Consider the following 22,500-nt stretch of genomic DNA (forward strand, 5'->3'; position numbering starts at 1 on the left):
CAGTTCATTTTCTGCCATTATGATTGGTCAGAAAGGCTGGAAATAAGCATATAATATGCTGACCAAGAGAATAGTACAAGATATCTATCTAAGCTATAAATCACATAACCATATTATGAAAATAAAATAAAATAAAATAAAAACTAAAAAATTCCAGTGGCTGCGCACTCATTGGTAGCTAATTTACAAATAAGTATTAATTAGCTGTAATTAATTAACTGAAAAAAAAAAAGGACTTATAAAAAAATAACATAATAGAAATGTTTGATTAATAGACAAAAATGTATCCCTTAAGTAAAAGTATATTCATAGTCAGGGTTACATTACAAGAAATATCAAATAAATTCATAAATTCTTATGTACTTTTAGGAAAAAGAAAATTAGTGGCTAAATAATTTCAAGACTAAAATTTTCGAAATAGTTTCAGCTTTTGATCTGTGAGAAGTGATAGATGTTCTTTCTGTTACTCTGAAGGGGCTGAACGAAAAAAACAAAACAAAAATAAAAATAAAAACAAAAACAAACTAAACTTTATCATGCTAACTGCTGATAACAGAACAAACTACAGACATTGCAACTACTTTTTCAACACGATTACAAACACTAAAAGACGAAAAAAATTTATAAGAGAGAGAGAGAGGAGAGATATTTTATAATCTTTAAACACGATGGAATCGTTAGTTTTGATCAAGAAAGGAATCGGTAAATACGACTATGTATTAGTATTAGTATGTGAGATCCAAAACTATCTTTCTGAAATCACAGTTTCTTTCCTGTGAGAACATCATTATTGATACAATTCCTGATAAACTTAGTATTAACTAGTGCCTGTAAGTTTACAAATAGACTAGTTTTTAGAAAATAAAATAGGGGAAAAAAAGGAAATATAATCGTGGACCTCCCTTCAATGATTTTAGAAACAGTAAGCATCCTAAGTTTTCTAACCAGCCTTTAGCAACCATATATATATATATATATATACACACTAGCATAGCTGGAGTGTATGCTTCCCAGGGAAGCCCTTCATTTACTGCCCCCAGGCCTCCAATAAAAGTACATATTGCCTATTGCAGACCCAAAAGTGGTGCCGCCCTATAAAAGTGCTGCCTGGGTCAGACTGCTCCCACAGCCTCTGCCTCTAGCTATGCTAGTATATATATATATATATATATATATATATATATATATATAAAACATATGTGTGTATGTTTAGTGTCAGAAGAAAGAGTACTCAATACTATGGTAGATATTAAATAAGATTTTTAGTTTGGTTGAGTCAATTTCTTGTGAGGAGTTTTTCTTCTGCATTCACAGGGTCTACAGGCAAGTTATGAGTCATGAGTTAAAACTCCAGAGAAGCAAAAGACTGGTTCAGTCAAAATAAATATACATAGTAACAAAAAAGTCTGTTACTTCTGCTAAATATTAATAAAAATATGCATATACTTATATTTTGAGTTCTATTTTCCGTGTTTGCACCAACATACCTATATATACTTTATTGAAAAGCAGCAGAAATATCACAAAAACTGTTGCTCAGAGTTTCACATTCCCATTCATCAGGCAGTTTTGTTAGATTCTAACAAAACTGTCTGACTAATGGGAACGTGAAACTCTGAGTAACAGTTTTTGATATTTCTGCTGCTTTTCAATAAAGCATATTAATCTACCTCTGGTATTTGAGTACTCTTTTTTTTCTACCTTGTTTCACATTTATGTGCTTACTCTGGTGTGTGTGTGTGTATATATATATATATATATATATATATATATATAGACACACACACACACACACACACACATTTTGAGCGTGACCGTTGCCAGTACTGCGTGACTGGCCTTTGTATTCTTTTCAACTGTCTACAAGCACAGCCAGGCTGAAATAATTAATGCATTTTTCCAGGTGTGAATAAAAAATTCTCTAACTTGAGGGGATGGGCCCTTTAGATACTAACATGGCCCCATATATAAATTCTAGTGGCGCAGGGGCCCACTTGCCATCAGGCAAGCTGGCCAGTCCACCACTGAATATAAATCAAGATAAATAAAAGTCATAATTTATATTAGTAATCTTTAATATAAACTATGTATACAGCATTTACAAGTGCACCTAAGACAGGAAAAGGTAATCCTGTGAGAAGAGCTGTTTACCTTATTCTACCTTAGGTGTGCTTGTAAATATCTGTAAACACACACAACTATAAATGTATATATAAGCTGCTTTTCTCATGCATAAAATTTAACACCAAAATTAAAAGAAAACCAAAAAAGTTAAAAAAATTTCAACTTACAAAAAATGAAGAAAAAGTCAAAATCTAGAGTAAACTTTTTTAACTGACATGATGTTTAAAAACTCAAAACTATATATTCCTAAGCAATATTTCATTAACATTACAATTCTTTTGAATCTTTAAAAATTTTATGCAAAAAGACCATGAAATATCTTGAAATATATTTTCTGAAGAATAAAATTAGCAGGGATGGGATTTGGTTAATGAATATGATCAGCTACATATTTTCTAAGAATGGCTATTTGCAGATAGACTGGATCATTTAGTAAGAAGCTTCCAATGACCACAAGTTTGGATCACATTTTGTGACACATGGGTGATCATACCTGATTAGAAAACAGAATGTCTTTGATCATAAATCTACTCAATCAGGGGTGACCTGGGACAGGTGTTAAATGATAACCAAATGAAATTCATACCAGAAATAAAATCCTTCCAGGTCAAAGAATTCCTATGGAGAGGTGTTTTATTTCCTGATGAACTGGAGTGAGACAACAAAACAAAATTTCTTCCAGTTTTAAAATTATCTTAAATTAAAACCCTCCAACAAAATTGAATGTAAATTTGCTCTAAACACCAGCTTCATATTGACATTAGTCATTTTACTAAATTCTTCATTATTTCCAAAATTAATTGAAATAAAGGCAGAAATCTTCAACAGAAATATACTAACAAAGTAGTCAAAATTTTTCTCTCAATTTCTTGACAAAATAAAATTTTATCCTATATTCCTTGATTGGCATTAGAAGTTAGATACAGAGACACCAATATGAATATGAAAAAGAACCAAAACAATAAAACTTAATAAAATGTTAAATTGTAGAAGAGAGAGACAAATGTAGCTTTACATATAACACACATAGTATTGTCATGATTCTGCTCAAGAATTACATTAAGAGCACACATGCCTGTGGAATGCCCAGCCACTTAGACCACCTGAATCCCTATTATTGAGCAACAGAGGTCTATCGGCACTGCCAACATATGGTATAATTAACAAAATCAGTTAGCTAACACTGAAATATTCTTTTGTTACACCTTCAAATAAAACACAAATTACTACATAAGTGTACCCCTGATGGTTGGTTGTCAAAGGGGAGACAATCCCTTTGAGATTAAATTGAGACAGGCTTGGAAGGTTGAAATTTTAATCAATGATTTAAGACATCATCATCATCATCCAGTGTTTTAAATCCGGGTTTTGTCCCTGTTAACAGGGGTGGCCGTTTCTACCTCAATGCCATAGTAACCGCCCTCACACCACTCACCCGGTTTTGGGCGTCCTCCTTTCTCATACCAACCCTCCTAATCTCCTCTTCTACCTGTCCCCTCCACCATTCCACAGTGTATGGAATATACACATTTAATATATCTTTTTCCTATACAGTATAAAGATTTTGAAAATTTCAAAGTATATCCATATCTACGTACATATAAACATGTGTACCTGTGTGTGTGTGTGTGTGTGTGTGTGTGTATATATACACACACACCTGGTGTCCCCTTGTGGTCAGCTGTCATAGGGGAGACAATCCTTCTAGATTAAGTTAAGTTGAAGGTTTTGAAGTTTGAAATTTTAATCAATGATTAAAGACAATGGTGTACAGAATACACACATTTAATATTTCTTTTTCCTACACAGTATAAAAATATTAAAGTTCCTAGTCATTGATAGCTGTGAAATTTTTAGTAGTTTCTTAGTGCCTGAGAGAGACCAAATAAGGTAAAAACTAATGAGGTAAGAAAGCAGAAAGCATTAATTTGTCTTAAGAAAAAAAATACCTAAAAAGCAAATGGAAAAATATAGAACCCAAAACATCAACAGCCTAACAACAGGAAACTAATATAAATTAAGTAATAAATTAGGAAATAGTCAGATGGAGGAAGTTTATTCAATTAGCTTTGATGTTACCACTGTGTTATGATAAGAAGAAGGAGAGGGGAAAAATATAGTGGCAATTGGCAAACAACTTGAAATCTTATCCAGTTATAAGAAATATACAGAAATATACATTGACAAAGGACTGTAACTACTTCAAAATGGATTCTATTTCAAATTGACAGAATAAATAAAGAAATAAAGAAAAACCATAATTAAAAATAAAAACTACTCTTTCAACATAAACATGTCTGTTTGAGTGTGTGTATGTGTATGAGTATATATGTGTGTGTATATATATATATATATATATATATATATATATATACACACACACACACATACGTATATACTCATGTACACACACATGCATCTGTGTCTGTATTAACATATGTACACATATATGTAAAATATGCAGATGGATATTTTTTTTTCATTTAATGTCCATGTTTGATGCTGGCTTGGGTTGTACATATACGTACAATATATATATGCATACTATATTTTTGAATATATATCTATGTATATATATATATATATATATATATATACACATACATACATAGACATGCATGTATATATATATATATACACACACACACATAATACATATGTATGCTATAGTCTTGTATTGGTTTACTTTATCTCATATTACCAAGTAGAATAGTTATCCATAATTTCACTGCAGCCCTATTTAGTGAGATCTACATGGAATGTCTTAGATAACTAATGGGATTGGTGCATGTGGGAAATACAAGGTGAGATGGGGGGGGGGGGATTCAAAATGAATTCCAGCCACCTGCACATAATAATAATAATAATAATAATAATAATAATTTGAACAACCAGGTAATTATATATATATATATATACACACACACACACACACACAAGAAATAAATGAAACAAATTATGAGTTATTATTATCATCATACAAGAGAAATAATAAATATTTCCATGGTGCTTTCAGAGTGACGTTTTTGCTGTTATGCTAAGCAAAATAAATGCATAAATTTTTTTTAAATGGTGAAAAAAAAACAAAACAAAACAAAATCTGTAGAATATTTACAAACTACTAAATAAACAACAAATGCTGTTTCTACGGAAACACAAAAGTTGAAACAGGAAAGACAACTTTTCAACTATCTTCATCACAAAGAAAAAAAAAAAAAAATGCCAATCACTCAAGAAATTGAGAATTTAATATTAATTTGATGAAGATGATAATAATAATAATCCTTTCTATTATAGACACAAGGCCTGAAATTTGGAGGAATGGGACAGTCAATTACATCAACCCTAGTGTTTCACTGGTACTTAATTTATTGACGCTGAAAGGATAAAAGGCAAAGTTGACCTTGGTGGAATTTGAACTCAGAATGTGAGGAAAGACAAAATGCCATTAAGCATTTCACCCTGCATGCTAACGATTCTGCCAGCTTGCCACCTTAATAAAAATAATAACGATTTCAAATTTTGGCACAAGGCCAGGAACTTTAGGGGAAGGGTAAACCAATTACACTGACCCCCAGTACTCAACTGGTACTTATTTTACTGATGCCAGAAGGATGAAAGGCAAAGTTGACTTTGGAATTTGGAATCAGAATGTAAAGACAGATGAAATGCTGCTAAGCATTTTTCCCAAAGTGCTAACAATTTTGTCAGCTCATCACCTTAATAATAATAATAATAATAATAATAATAATAATAATAATAATAATAATAATCCTTTCTGCTATAGGCACAAAGCCTGAAATTTGGAGGAGGGGGATAGTTGATTACATCGACCCCAGTATTTGACTGGTACTTGTTTTATTGATCCCGAAAGGATGAAAGGCAAAGTTGACCTTGTTTGAATTTGAACTCAGAATGTGAAGATGGATAAAATGCCACTAAGCATTTTCCCCAGCATGCTGATGATTCTGAAAGTTTGCTGTTGTAATAATAATAATAATAATAATAATCCATTATACGATAGGCACAAAGCCTGAGATTTTGGGGGAGGGGAACAGTTGATTACCCCCAACAAGTTGACTGGCACTTTTTTCATCGACCCTGAAAAGATGAAAGGCAAAGTTGACGTCGACGGAATTTGAACTCAGAATATGAAGACAGACGAAATGCTGCTTAGGCTTTTTCCTGGAATGTTGATGATTCTGCTAGCTCAGGATGCTTAAACGAAGCATCTTTTCAAAAACAAAAGGAAGAAGAGAACCAAAGTCCTAAAGGCAATGGCAAAAGGAACTGAAAAGACATTCCAGCAATCTCTGGAGGCAAAAAGTGAACTTTATTAGGCTTAAATTTCCCTACTCAGAGTGTCTAACTGCAAAATGATTGAAACATCTCACACGAAGGTGACTTGCCTTTGAGAAGTTTGACCATGTTAACAGGTACAGATTTGAACTCAGCCAATGACATGAAAGTTGATAATATACAGACATCTAGGAGCCATGATCTGGATGTGATTCAGCCTGCTTAGAGTGTCAAGAGCTTAAGGCCCAAAACCCTGACATGAAAGAGAGGGTTTCTTCTCTGTAAACTTCTACTGCCAAACACAAGACAAAACTGCCGAATTCTGGGAATAGTCCAATGAATGCTGGGGAAAAAAACTGAATCACATTGGGAAAGCCAGAGACACTACTGTACCTACATCTACATGGTGTTATGGCTCATGGTCCAGAGGTTAGGGTACTGGGTTCATGATTGTAAAAGTTATAGGTTTGACCCCTGGACTGGGTAGTATGGTGTGTTCTTGAGCAAGGCACATCATTTTACATTGCTTCAGTCCACTCAGCTGAAAATGAATACCAGTGGGTTAACTCTGAATAGACTGGCTTCCTGTACAGGGGGGTAGTCTTCTACTTTCACTTGTCAAAACAACTTGGAAACTGGGGTAAGTTCTGGCCAGATAAGCCAGTAGGTTTGGCGCAGACTTAACCATCATACCACTATCATCTAGCTGGAATCACTAAAAATAGGGTTAGCAGGTGTACTGTAATAACTAGAATACCAGTATAATGTAGGTAACTAATAAAGAGTTAAAGGGTTTCATATTCATAATGAAATTAGGACATATGGTTAAACAGGTGAGCTTGTTGAACTGTAAGTAAAGGGACATTATTTGAACTGTAAGGAAAGAGATTTGTTAAACACTGTTTGTTTATAAAAACCAATGACAGAATTTGAAAAGTTGTCTTTCACAACAATATTTTTCTCAGTGTAACAAGAGCAGAGCAAATGCATCCATTTACCGTAAAGTGCTAAGAACAAGGAATCCAAACAAATGAGGAAAAACAAAAAAATATTGCAAGTATATAAACATTTCTAAACTGCAAAACAAGATGATGTCAAATGTGAAAAGAGTGAGAGATTAAAAAAAAGAGAAGAAAGAAAAGTAACATAAATGGAGGCTGGCAGCCAGAAGTGATATCAGAGACTACGACAATCACCAGCAGTATACAAGCAAACAGGGGACAAAAGTTGCAAGTGTAAAAAAGACTAAAAGGAAAGTAATCATTACAGCTGCACTTACACCTACACAAAGACAGGCAGGCAAATAAATAATTTTGTGGTTTGCACAGTTTAGATAGTGGTTACAAAAAGGTCAGTGAATATTATTTGTACAAGTGGTTACAAGGATCAGCGAAGGTCTCATGAATTTCCGGATTGTCAAAAGAATTTGGTTACAATATCATAAGACAATGGAAAATAAATGTTTATTTGGAATAATGAAGGAACAATTAGAAAGAAGGATTAAATATATATACATATATATATGTGTATATATATATATATATATATATATAAATAAATATATATAGCAACGAATTTACTTTGAAGCTGATATGTTTATATAAATATATAATTGTGTATATTGTTTTACATCAGCACACTCGGGAGAAACAAAACGTTAATGATACACAAAAGTATTTGTCTTTTGCAACATTTTGGAAAAGAGAAAAAAAAAAGTTACTGTAAGCAGTTGGATATTAACAGTGAATAAAAAAAAATTTCTAGTTAAACTGATAATATACACTTTGTTAATCCATTTTTGAGATTATTGAAGAAAAAAAAACAATCACATCTATTTACTATGGGGAAAAAAAAAAAAAAAAAAAATTATACTTCTTTTTTGTAATGGGAAGAAAGAATTCGTTACATTCTTTTGCACCTACTGGGAATATAATAAGCATTTGCCAACTTAAAAAAAGAACCCAAGAAAATATCTAATAGCTTATAAACAGAAATACATCTAAGAATTTTCCAGCAAACTGTTTACTTAAATTCAAGGTGTTTTATTTATATATTATTCATTTTACTCTTACAATAGATATAAAAAATATAACTATAACCTGTTAAAGTGTAAGGATTAAAGTATATATATCCACCAGTAACAGTTCCAATTGGGAAGGGCATCAAACAGGGAGACACCATACCTTTAAACCTCTTCTTTGCATATCTAGAAATGGTCATCAGAGGTATTGACTGGACATGTGGAGTTAACATGAATGGTTAATACCACACCTCTGATTTTCAGATGGCATTGTACTCATCACTGAAACTACAGGTCAGCTGCAGATCATGCTGACAGAGCTGGACATCCATTGCTCAACATATGTCTTAAAATGAACTGCATGAAAACAAAATACATGCAATCCAAAGATGTAGCACAAGGCTGAATAGAGGTGGGAAGCAATGAAATTGAGGAGGTAAAGGGGTATGTGTACTTAGGGCACACAGTGAATATGCACCAAGATATGGAAGCTAAAATCAGAAATCCCAGAGAGAATAAGAGCAAGATGGAAGACATTTAACCTAAATAAAGGATGTGCTCCAAACGAAGCTGGGCAAGACAATATGTACCAAACTCTTCAGGACACAGCTTTGGGCAAAAAGTCCAAGAAGTAATCATTAAAAAGTCAATCAGAGCCATTTCAAAGGACCTCAAGGTTTCAGAATGCACGATCAGAAGAGTTGTTCATGAGGACATCTGGTACAAGATGTATGTGATGCAGGGGGGATAGTTTATGTTGGATGTCACAAGAGAGAAAAGTTCGATCTGTACAAAGTGCTTGCTAAACAAATTTAAAAATCAAGGTTAGAATGCTTTGGTTGTTTTCCAATGAGAAAAACTACAATCAGGACCAAAAGGCAAACCAAGGACAAGACACATAGCTATGCAGACTTGAATGAAGTTCCAACAGTCAGTCATTCCCAGCAGTTCTGGGAGTCATTAGCAACAAGGGAGATGTCATGCCTCCTCATTTTTTTTTACAGGGATTAAGAGTCAATACCACTATCTATATAGGTATTGGAGAAAGTTGTGAGGCTCTTGATAGACAGAGTACACAACAGAAGATTATGTCTTCCAACAAGACTGCAAGGTGAGAACAATCCAAGCATGGATGCATGCCAGTCTCCATGATCGTATTCTCCCAGACACATGGCCTCCTAGCTCACCAGACCTCAATCTACAAGAGTATTTATTATGTATGGGATGTAGTCAAGAGAGGGGTCAGTTAACATCCCCATAACACCATGCAGTCTCTTATGTCCACCATAACCAGCACTATGTCCAAAATTGATAAAGATTATCTGATTCAGACACATCATTGCTTCCAACTCTCTAATAAAGCAGCCACTGAGGCTAACAGCGGATTCATTAGAAAGGTGTAATAAAAGGGTTCTCAAGATTGTTTGTACCAATTAGTTTTCAAATACAGCTTTTCTTTGATGAGCTATGTGTCTTTTTCTAAATTGATACAAATGACCTCAAAAACACTGATGCACTGTGTGTATGTATGTATATACAGATACACACACACACACATATATACATATATATCTATTATATGTCTTGTAATTTAAAAGAAAGACCTCCAGTTAAAAGTGATTTTAAATTCATATTCTTACAGACAGCTGTATAGCCAAAATATATCAAGAAATAAATGAGCAATATCTGAAGACTAAAAATGACACAAAGAGTAAAATTACGCGCTTTAAACCTAATAGAGCATATGATACAGGTAACTGCCTTCTTAAAAAAAACACAGGAAAAAACCCAACTAAGTACCTTAGTTTAAGAGGGATACATTTTTCTTATCTAACAGTTATTCCCATAAATCAAGCCAGGTACTACATCAAAAAGGGATCTTCAATATACAAGTTATTGTAGCTATGTACTGTTGATAAAAAACTTAAAGACATTTGATAAAGACACAAAAATCACTTCTAAAGCAAGAATGCTTACAGCTGATTTCAATAAAAATTTCAGATTATGAATCTACTTTAGAAATTATTACAGGATTGTAGCTGTTGGTGGTGGTAGTGAGGAAATTTAGTGTTGGAAAAGGGAGTTTTTAATAGGAGGTGCTTGTTAGCAAGTTGCTAAGTTAAACGAAACATGGCAACAAATCAAGCATGTAATCCGGAAAAACACTTGATAACCACTACAACAGGGTGGTAGTAACAAAACAAGTAGTGAGGTGGTCTGGTTGCTGTTGTCACAGCAACAGGTTGCTGTAGAGGAAAGTGGACTGAGAACTCACCTTGGAAGAGAAAGCTCATGAGGCGATCCCGGGATATAGCTTCGGGGAGAGATAGAGATAGAGATAGAAAGATAGGTAGGTAGGTAAGTGGAGATGCAGATGGAAGATAACGCAAATAACAAAATATTGACAGAAAGTTAATCTTAAAACCAAACAAGAAGACCATGTGGCAAACATTTTTAGAGCAAGAGAGAAAGAGAGAGAGAGGAGAAGGAGGGGAAAAGGAAACAGTGGTTCAAAAGACGGTGAAGAATCTACTAGTTAAAACCTACAAGAGATGGTGAAAAGGAGAGACAAAGGAGTGTAGATAGAGACAGATAGAAATAAGGAAAAAAGGGTGCAAGAAAGTGAGTGTTACAAGGGTATGGGGTAGGAGGAGGAATCAGAAAGATAAACAAATATTCAAAAGAGCATGTTTCTACAAATATCTTCATTCAGTTTCACTAAGAATACTGAATGATAAAAAAAAGATGAAAGAAACACGTATATACAGATAAGAAAAAAACAAAAACAAAAAAAAACAAATCTCCATATTTACTTTCAAATAATAATGGAATTATTTTAATTTCAACGATTTCTCTTATATTCTTTTTTTAATATCAGTTTTACTGGAATGTTTACAAGAATTTCCATGCAAAACTATGAAACAGAAAGGAAACTGTTGACATGGGAACACTACAGGGGAAGGTGTTGGTGATAATTGACATTCATAACAGATCCAGTAGACTCAATCAAAATCACTGTCTGTCAGTCTATCTCTCGAATTGAATCCAGACAAGGCATCAGTCAGTCATACAAAAGGATCAACTAACAAGGATCAGGTGCTAATAATGGTGCAACAATGGAACGTAACCCAAAGACATGCTGAAGAGGAGGTTCTTTCTTTTGGAAAATGCATGCATCTGGAGACAAATTCCAATGTATCAGTCTTTGTTAGCGAAATCATTGATTTGGAGAATAAGTACTTAAGAAATAACTGAGAAGAATCAGGCGGGAAAAGAATATATATAGAGAGAGAGAGAGAAAGAGAGAAACTAGAAACAGAAATTTAAAAATACATGCTTGAAATGTAATTATACATGCATACATACACATATGCATGTATGTATGCACACAAACTCTAAGACAAACATGTTTACAGGAATGATTTTAATATATAATCACAAATTAGTCAAGCCTCTTTCATTACAAAGAAGAGCTATTTGAAAGAATTGAAAATTATATTAATAACAATAATAATATTAGTAGGAATAAAGCAGCTACTGCCTGTCCCTGGTCCCACCCCCACCCACAGAAAAATAAAGAATAAAAAACTTAATAATAATAATAATAGAAGGTATAGACGCTTTACTGTGCCAAAGTGTTTTATTACATGGCAGACGGAAAAAAGTAGTGTTGTTATGAGCAGGAGTGTGCTGATGATAATGATAGTAGTGGTAGTAGTAATAGTGATGTGCTGTTTTTACTGCAAGAAAGAAAGGTAGCAATATTATTTCCAATGGCTCAAAAATGGTTACATCTCATCTGTAAATAACTTGTGACATATAAGAGAGAGAGAGAGAGAGAGAGAGAGAGAAAGAGAGAGAGAGAGAGAAAGAGAGAGAGAGAGAGAAAAAAAAATCCAAATTAATGCAAGGCCCAGTCCCTTCCATGCAGTTATAGAACTACATTCATCTATAGAAAATTTAACAGTTCTTGATTCCCCATTCTCTCTCTCTCTCTCTCTCTCTCTTTCTAAAGAGAAGGACAGATAAATCTATTTAACATACTGCTCTCTAACATTGAAGTATGCACTCAACCTTGGCAGAATTTGAACTAAGAACGTAGCAGCTGACAAAATACCACTAAGCATTTTGTCTAGCATGCTAACAATTCTGCCAGCTCACTGCTTTTTTAATAATGATAATAATAATAATAACAACAATAATAATGATATTGTCATGTACTGTTTATCTTGATATGAGATCACCATGTTGCACACATATGGTTGTGATGCATGTACCTTATCAGACAGGTAGTCATGATGGGTATACTGGGCTTTGTATATTTTACCCCAGTGTCACTTTGAGGGCATGCACTACTCTCTCACGCAATAATGATAATTGGCACAAGGTCAGTAGTTTTGGGAGAGGAACTGAGTCAGTTATATCGACCCCAGTGCTCAACTGGTATTCATATTATAAACCTCAGTAGGATGAAAGGCAAAGTTGACTGGTGGAATTTGAACTCAGAACATAGCTAGACAAAATACTGCTAACAATTTTGGCAAGCATGCTCACAATTATGCCAGATTACTGCCCTAATAATAATAATAATAATAATAATAATAATAATTCTAATTTTGGCAAAAACCTAGCAATTTCAAGGGGAGGGGTGGCAAGATAATTACATTGACCTCAATTCTTTACATTATTTTATTCACCTGAAAGGTGGATGGGCACGGTTGACCTCAGCAGGAATGGAACTCAGATCATAAAGAACCAATAAAAATACTGCCAAGCATTTTATCCAATTATTCTGCCAGTTAGCCACCTAAATAATAACAACAGAAAAGCCAGATAATGGTTTTTAATCTGAGTCGACAGATTACATCTAATACCCCAAGAATACTTTCCTGCTTATCAAATTTCCCCTCACAGGGTTTTGGCTGATTCTAGACTATGGTTGTAGACATTTGCCCAAGTTATTTTAACCTAATGTCTCTATGAGATGAGATGACCAAGAGAAATGAAACTGCCATTGAAGAATAAGTGAACAGCAAATGAGAAAAAAAACAACAAAAAAAATAGAATAAAAGAACCGCAATGGTGAAGTGTACCAGTGAGAAAAGCCATGCTTATTAGCCCATATGTCGTCAGCTGCAACAAATATAATATAAAAACAGAGAGAGAGAGAGAGAAATGTCTGTATAAAAGGCATGCAAATATCAAATATTAACTAGATTATTATATCTGGGCTCGAATATGAGCAAATCCCTACAATCCTTGGTAAATGAAATGTTGAACAGAAATATACCACTTTGTGACAATGGTGTTTGTAGTTTTACACAACCATTTTTTTTCATTGTTCTTTTTTTATCAATGAATAATTAATAAGTTTGATCTCTGTTTAATAGTCCACTCTTTGCTTCTATATATATATATATATACTTTATTTAAAAGCAGCAGAAATATAACAAAAGACTGTTACTCTGAGTTTCACGTTCCCGTTCATCGGACAGTTTTGTTAGAAATGGAAAAACTGTCCGATGAACGGGAACGTGAAACTCAGAGTAACAGTCTTTTGTTATATTTCTGCTGCTTTTAAATAAAGCATATTACTCTACCTCTGGTATTTGAGTACTCTTTTTTCCACCTTGTTGCACATTTTATGTGCTTACTCTGGTATATATATATATATATATGTATGTATACACACACCATAGGACAGGTTGTAAGTTTTCTATAGCATTGATTGTTGTGACTAAAAGCTTCAAAGAAGAAAGCAACTATTTACACTAGGCATAAAACAGAGGGTTATAGTAGCCACCCTCCCCAGCTCTCCAACTATGTTATTACTGTATAACTTAAATCAATTTAAGTGATACTGAATCGAACATCTGCTGTACAGCAGAAAATTTGTAACAGCATGAAGTGAAAGAAAAAAAAATCAACTCTGTTTTCCTATGCTACAGTATATATTGAACCTACAAACTACAGATCCAGTAGTGAACACTAAGTTGCTATAACCATTCCCAAATATGAAGAATCCAAGCTTAAGGAGATGGTCATAATCAAACTAATCTCCCTTTGCTGTTGGTGAAAACACAATTCTAGGTATATATAGTATACAGGGGTGGAGGCGCAATGGTCCAGTGGTTAGGGCAGCGGACTCACAGTCATAGGATCGCAGTTTCGATTCCCAGACTGGGTGTTGTGAGTGTTTATTGAGCAAATACACCTAAAGTTCCACGAGGCTCCAGCAGTGAGTAGTGGTGAACTCTGCTGTATTCTTTGACAACTTTCTCTCACTCTTCCTTCCTGCTTCTGCTGTACCTGTATTTCAAAGAGCCAGCCTTGTCACGCTGAATCTCCCTGAGAACTACGTTAAGGATACACGTGTCTGTGCTCAGCCACTTGCACGTTAATTTCACAAGCAGGCTGTTCCATTGATCGGATCAACTGTAACCTTCGTCATCGTAACCGATGGAGTGCCACAAGTATAGAGGGTAAGACAGAAGAATGTTCTCTATTTTACACAGCTATTGCTGTTGAATTATTTAAGAATGGTAAATCTGAGGTATTTTTTGATGCACCTTGTATATAACTTACAATTATAAAATACCTTTGAATTTGCCAAAACCTACTATAAAATGTGTTTGTACAATTACATTTTCAGGTTATAAGCTGTGTCAGTTGGTAAGACATTTCAAATTCACTGCATGTGTTTCCTTGTTATCTGTGAGTAGGGTACTTAGTTTGATGCACCCCAGTTCACAAAGTTGCCAAGAATAGTTCTGGAAATGTCACTAGTGATAGAGTAGTGTGCTACCTCACGGTGTGTGTGTTAGTGTGTGGGATTTATCTCATCTGCTCTGATGCTATAACACCAGAGATAAGAACCAATTTTTATGAATGTTTCAGAGAATTTTTTAAAAGTATTCTGAAACTAAAACAGAGGTGGAGAGGGGGGGGGGGGGGGACAGAAATCTAGTTGCCAAGTCATGAATAAATAGGTTTTTCAGTAAAAATTAAAGCACTATCAAGCAATTAGAATCTGTTTTTTTTTTTTTTTAATTAACACAAACATTTTTTTTGAATTTTGGCAAAACTATAATATTAATTTTTATGTAAAGATTCAAAGGAAGATACAAATAATATGTTTAGATATTAGAAACTATCTGAAAAAATAAATAAACATGAAATGAAACGCTTTCTACTATGAAGATAATCTTAGTTTATTTAGCCTAAATAATGCACTGTGGAAGCAGAATTATAATCATATCATTTAATAGAAAGATTAATGCAAAGCAGTCTGCTGTTTTAAGTTTTAAAGCAGCAAATGTGGTGAAAAAAGTGCTTAAGAGTGAGAGAAAGTGAAGCACTCTTGCCTTAAACCAAATTAACAAATTAAATAGCATTATTTTCTGTGAATACAATAGAAAAGAAATAGTTTCAAATGAAATCTTTTAGTGGATAATTTTTAAATGTTTCTTTCTAGCTTGCAATAATAGTTCTTTTGTAATTTTGGAAGTGAGAGCTCTAATAACAATAATTTCTTATGTAGGCACAAAGCCGGAAATTTTGGGGAAGGAAGAGTGAGTTGATAAAAACAACCCTAGTATTTGTCTGGTACTCTATTTTATTGGCTGTCAGAAAGATGAAAGGCAAAAATGAACTTGGTGGGATTTGAACTCAGAAGGTAAAAGTGCTGGAACAAATACAAGGAACTTTTGCCTGATGCTCTGATGACTCTACCAATTCACTGCCCTTGTTTAACAGAGCTCTAATAATCCTTTCTACTGAAGGCACAAGGCCTTGAAATTTTTGGGGAGGAGACTAGTTGATTACATTGACCCCAGTGTTTCACTGGTACTGAATTTATTGACCCTGAAAGGATGAAAGGCAAAGTTGACCTTGGTGATAACAGAGCTCTAATAATGACATCATAACTAATAAACTTTTTGGATAAGGTGCAGTGTAGCATATTGAACTGATATTCATCAATATTATACTAGAAGGGTGTGTGTGGGGGGGTATGCTATATTTGTAGTCAATAGATCAAAAGACACCCTACCAATTTCTGCTGTCCACCACTCTAAAGAGCCCAAATAATTCCTCTATCAGTACATCTGAAAAAAGTCTGTGTGTAAAGCCCATTCGAATAAGAAAGAAGTATAGCAACAAATTTGCAAAACATTGCAAAAGAGATAAGTTGAGTCAATGAGTCAACTACATGGGGGTAACTTGCAGCCCATGGAACCTTCTAAATGGCATCCCTAATGAAAAGTAACTTAATTTTTTTTAGTAGTGTGGCCTGCCTGATGATGGACATTGTATCAGGCAGCCTGCTTCATGAAGAGGTTGCTGATTCCTGGGCTATACAGTTGAGTGGCCTGCTAGAATTAGCAACCAAATTTCCCTGAAATCACACCACTACTGTATTTAAAATGGAAAAGACACAAAATATTACAATATGGTTGAAAATAGACAGAATGTTTATGGCTGGGACACCTGCGAACATAGGTCTGCTTGACTGAAGAAGGCTTGAGGGCTGAAATAACTAAAAAAAAAAAGGGCAGTTGGTAACTTTTGGATATTAGATTTACTACTAAGTATCACCTGAATGGTTTTTCTAGTTTAAACCCTCTACAGTTAATCTTAGCATTTGCAATGCTAAAAAAGGTAACTCTGGTTTGTACAACAGAAGAACATGGTAGTCAAAATAGACCTAAAATAGCTTGAATCAACAAGCTGCAACCTGAGTTTGTTCCAATGAGGTTTTCAGCAGATACCACTGCTGAGTATTGCTTAAAAAATATGGTTAGTGAGAGAATTAAGAAAGCAGGAATTTGATATCTGGCAGTGTGGTTATGACATCCATGGAACCAGTTCCATAAAGATTGGTGTAGTTTTGGCGTGCATTTGATTACAATGATTTCTGTACACCAAAAAATGGTAAAATGTGAATGGAATGGTGTAAATGCTGAAAGGTGAGAGGCTGAAATCAAGCAAGAAATCCAGAGAACAATTCCAAGAACATCGGTAGAAATTATTCTTTACAATGTAGAGTACATCTTTTTCTTTTTTCTTTTAATCACCTGATAATTTAATTAGTCAATTATTATTTCAGTAACTCATAACATTCACACATACACATTGACAACTCTACATTGCACTTGCAATTAACACTATATTTCCTGTTACCATAATTAGAAACAGTAGCTAAGTTTGGCTGGGCTACTGCTGTGTAGGAAAACAAAAATGCACTGTTAAATCTGCTAGAACAGTATATGTACACTGAGTGGCTTGTGTGGTTAAGAAGTTTGTTTCCCAACCACATGCTTTCAGGTTCAGTCCCACCAAATGACACCTTGGGCAAGTGTCTTCTACTATAGGGCCAGGCCAACCAAAGCCTTGTGAATGGATTAGGTAATCATCATCATCATGTCTGCTTTCCATGCTGGCATGGGTTGGATGGTTTGACTGAAAACTGGCAAGGTTTCTATGGCTGAATGTCCTTCCTAATACCAACCACTCTGAGAGTGTAGTGGGTGCTTTTTATGTGCCACTGGCACAGGTGCCATTGACTTGGCATTGGCCATGACTATGGTCTTACTTGGATTGACGGATCAACACAAGCATGATGTATCACCAAGGGTCTTGGTCACCTGTCACTGCCTCCATGAAGCCCAAAGCTTAAATGGTGCTTTTTATGTTCCATTGGCATGGGTGCCAGTCAGACAGCACTGGCATCAGCCACAACTACAATTTCACTCGGTTCAAGAGGTCTTCACAAGCACAGCATATTGCTTGACGACTGAAGGGTGCTTTTAATGGGTCAGTTATGTGACTTCAGCATTGACCACAAACTCCTATGAATATATATATATATATATATATATATATATATATATATATATATATATATATATATATTTACGTATGTGTGTGTGTGTGCATGTGTGTTTACATCTTCTTGTCTTGACATCACATGATAGATAATTGCAAATAAGTATCACTGTCATACAAGCAATATTATTCCTTTCCAATATTGTGCCAAAACTTATCCTCCAGTCATGGAAATACTACCTTGCTTGAAAACAGGTGAGAGTTGGCAACATGATGAGTATCTACCTCAATGAATTTTGCCTGACCTATGCAAATATGGAGAAGTGAACATTAAAATGATAACAATGATCTACAATGATTAGACATTGCAACAATGGGTTTAAATTGTGATTGTAGTATCCAGCCAGAAGAAAAAGAAACTCAAGGCATGATTACACGAATATGAAAGCACATATGTGTGCGTACACACATACACCTAACTATATATGTATTTTCAGTTTCTTTCACCTAACACATTCGATGTTTAAAAACAACAACAAAAAAAAAAAAGATAAAAATTGTTCAACAAAGATGCCAAAGTTGATGTCCTTGAAATTAGTTCTTTGTTCCGAGACAAAAAAAAAATTCCTGTTAATATCAGAGAGCTGTGATCAAACTGAACTTGCAAATGAAGAAGGGGAACCATCCAATGTGACAAAGCGTGCCTTGCACAGTTGACAGAATAAAATATTTGCTGATTGAGGTTTTGGAAAACAATAACAAAAAACAAAAAGTTTGTTGTCAATGCCAAAGTTATTTTTCTGAAAATTTTAAAACAAATATTGAGAATATTGCAATCATAATACTAAAAAATGTCTAAGAATAGAAGGTTTTCAAAGAAACAAGTAATTGGATGACTAATTAAATGAATTAATTAATCAATAAACAAGACATACAAACCTGAAAATGTATGAAATAATCACAAAAAAGATAAAGATTATGATACAGAAAATGAAAGTATAGATTTATGATATAGTTACAAATTCTTTGATATATGAAGAATATATATGTTTTTTTTTTTTTGCTTTGTTCTTTTATCAAACACTCATAAGACTAACTAATATATTGTCATTTGTTAAATGTCCCAAACTTGTTCACATGGCTTATTGAAAGGTCTCTCTCTATTTAGCAACTCCTTTTTCTAGGCATCTATTTTTCCTCAATATACTAAAATTTGACAAGTAAAAATATAATTTCTATCACCTAGAAAACATGCATTATTAACCCTTTTGATACCAGCCCTGGTTATATGATACAAACTTCCTCTTTTAAAGTCATTTAAATTCAAAACCTTTATTCACATATTAACTTTGGGTTACCAACCTGCCCAAGACTGACCCTGGTTCTAAGAATCAAAATTAAAAATTCTGTCAAAGTTATATATTAATTTATGATTTATGTTCCAAATATATTACTAAATCCTTTGTTATTTTCAAAATTACTTGAAACAAAGGCAGTGTATTTCAACAGAAATACGGTAACAAAAGACATGTTTTTCGTAATCCACAATTTCAGTTCCTTCAAGCTTACATATAAACTACTGCATCAACAGACACAGTATTAGTTTTATCCCCAGCAAAAGTTTATAAGAATTTAAACTTTTTTTTTTTAGGTGAAGTAAATTTAATAGAATGTGAAAATCCTATTAAATATTTCAAAATTCAAATATCCATCTTAGAGATGCGTTTAACTTAGAAATGCTTTTAACTTTTTGATACCAAATTATCTCAGATTGTTAACTGACCACATTTCAGTTTGATCTTTTGTAATGACTTAATCAGGAATTCCTTATGACATTAAGAAGTTAATCCTTTTGATATCAAACTGCTTGAGATCAGCCATAGTTCTCTAATACAAACTTGCTGTTTTAAAGTGATCTAAATTAAAACCTGATACCAAATTTCCATGTTAAATTTTATGTTCGAAACACCAGCTTCATAATAATAATAATAATAATATTGCTAAATTCTTTATTATTTCCAAAATTAACTGAAACAGAAATATGGTAACAAAAGGGTTAAATGAGTCCCTGATTATATTTTAAAAAAAAGGTTCTATCAAGAGTTCAGACTGCTCATGCACACATCCACCTATATGCATATAAAAGTGCTTTATTTTAATGTTTTAAAGATGAAAGAAAACTCTACAGCAGCAAAGATACAACATCAAGACTAAATCTATAATTACATAATGTTTCTAAACAGAACTACTTTATGTCATTTACAAAGGTAAAAAAAGAAAAAAGAAAAATGGTATAGTTTGTTTTTCTTAATCTATTTCGTAAATAAATTCAAAATATTAATGAATGATTAAAAATAAATAATCCAAACCTGGTATTGTGGGCGGAGGCACTGCTTTACTCTTGGGTTTCGGTCCAAGAGGCGGCATAACAGGTTGCATCTTGATTATAGTGGCAGATGTCGGCCGGGATGTGGCACCCCCAATAGCACTTTTGGGTCGCTCGGCCCTGATGTGGCCGTAGGGTGATACCTGTTGTGTCTGGGCAGGGTCATGTGACTGGACTATTTGATCCAGCATGTCTCTAGACGATGATGGAGCCACGAACACTTGATCTGAGAGAGCAGGTCGAGAGTGTGTCTTTTCGTAAGCCGAAGAAATAGTGTGCGGGCGAGGCGGATCAGAATTTTGTACGTGTGGAGTGTTAGGCCAATTATTCCAGGTGGAACTAGTAGAGGGTGGATTCTCAGACGGTGTAGATGCATTCGAATCAATTCCTCGAGTGTCAACCCCGGTACTAGCGCTGTCAGTAGTCTGGAGAAAACAAAACCAAAACAAAAGATAAAAATAAAAACATGTTTAAAAGGATCAATTTAAAGAATTTTTTTTAATGTAGAAGGTTGTGTTAGTATTTTGCATGCAAAAGCTGCAAATGAAAGTTCACACAGATGTTTCTGTGTAGGTTTTGGAATTAAAATAAGCAGGTTAACTTTGAAACAGCTGATTTTTGAAAATATCAAAACCAACCACACCAATAATTTAGTGAAATTTATCAATGCTATAGTAGAAATTGAAGATATTGTTTGAGATTCTTCAACAGACCAACAAAACCAATTAAAACAGATTATTAATTGTCAAAGATTGACTGACAGGACAGTATGTAAAGTTTTACCGATTTAGAAATTTCTTTTCGTACATTTTTTTTTTTTTGCAACGTGGCCAGAAACATTTACATTTCTGATATTCTAAGCCAAGTTACTATAAAACTAATATAGAGGCACTTTCATAAAAACTTAACAGTATTTCCCGACCTATTTTCTCCCAGGCCCCCAAAAAACATTTTTAATATTTTATCACAATTATTTAATACAAAAAAATCTACTAGTAACTCTTTTATTAAGTACTGAGTACAAGAAAAAAATTACATTATTGACTAAGAAAAATCAAAAAAAAATCCCATGTGTCACCACAGTTTTCCCTGACCTCATCAGTGGAGTGTTTGACTCACTTGGAAATCATAATGGCTTGAGAAAACCACAACAGTAATAAAAACTTTGTAATTATTTTCTATTGCTAAAATAGAAAAACCAAACAATGTTTAAAATGCTGGAGCACTGCCTCAAAGTGTTTCTGTTGAACAATTCAACCTCAGGACTTATGTTTAAGCCTAGTATTTATTCTATCCTGAACTGCTAAGTTATGGGGATGTAAACACACCAAGAATATTAATCCAAATCTATTTTAAGCGCTTGTTTGCGAAGAGCATAACTAGAAATTGATTGGTAAATTTGAATCTTAACATTTCAAACCTAGTAAAAAAAAATTTTTTTAAATGAAAAAAAGACTGGGGTATTAAAGAAAAACCTTCCTAACAAAACACCAAGATCAATCACTAAGGAAACCTTTAACTGGCTCAATGTTGCAGTCACACAATATTACAACATCACTATTTTAATCTCCATTAATGAATTTGCTAAGACAGATTTCCTATGGTTGAATGCACTTCCTGTCGCCAACTTTCATCTTGTTCCAAGTAAACTAATATTTCCCTATGGCTTGACATGTTTCAACAGAAAATTGTTAAAGAAGGATATCACTTGTATAACAGTGATACTCATTTACAACTATCATTTTATATCAAGACAAGGAGACACCAACGCTTATACATGTATAAAAGAGAAAGAGCCCCATCAGTGATGAATGACCATCAGATTGCACCTAGAAAGTTACCCTGA

General features: G+C 33.8%; 1 protein-coding gene across 2 annotated transcripts in view; it reads right to left on the bottom strand.

Moving 5' to 3' along the window:
- The window catches only part of LOC106883643 (uncharacterized), a 307,035-nt gene that overhangs the window by 45,330 nt on the left and 239,205 nt on the right, over positions 1 to 22,500 (bottom strand). The window contains exons 13-14 of one of the 2 annotated variants that reach the window (XM_089357700.1): positions 20,638 to 21,079; positions 10,719 to 10,757 (exon numbers count right to left, since the gene is read on the bottom strand). In XM_089357700.1, coding sequence (XP_089213826.1) covers positions 10,719 to 10,757; positions 20,638 to 21,079 — 481 coding nt within the window. The remainder of the gene's footprint in view (positions 1 to 10,718; positions 10,758 to 20,637; positions 21,080 to 22,500) is intronic. The other variant, XM_089357701.1, reaches the window with a different exon arrangement.

Source organism: Octopus bimaculoides, chromosome 9 (assembly GCF_046866305.1).
Source record: "Octopus bimaculoides isolate indiv1 chromosome 9, ASM4686630v1, whole genome shotgun sequence".
Lineage (NCBI taxonomy): Eukaryota > Metazoa > Mollusca > Cephalopoda > Octopoda > Octopodidae > Octopus > Octopus bimaculoides.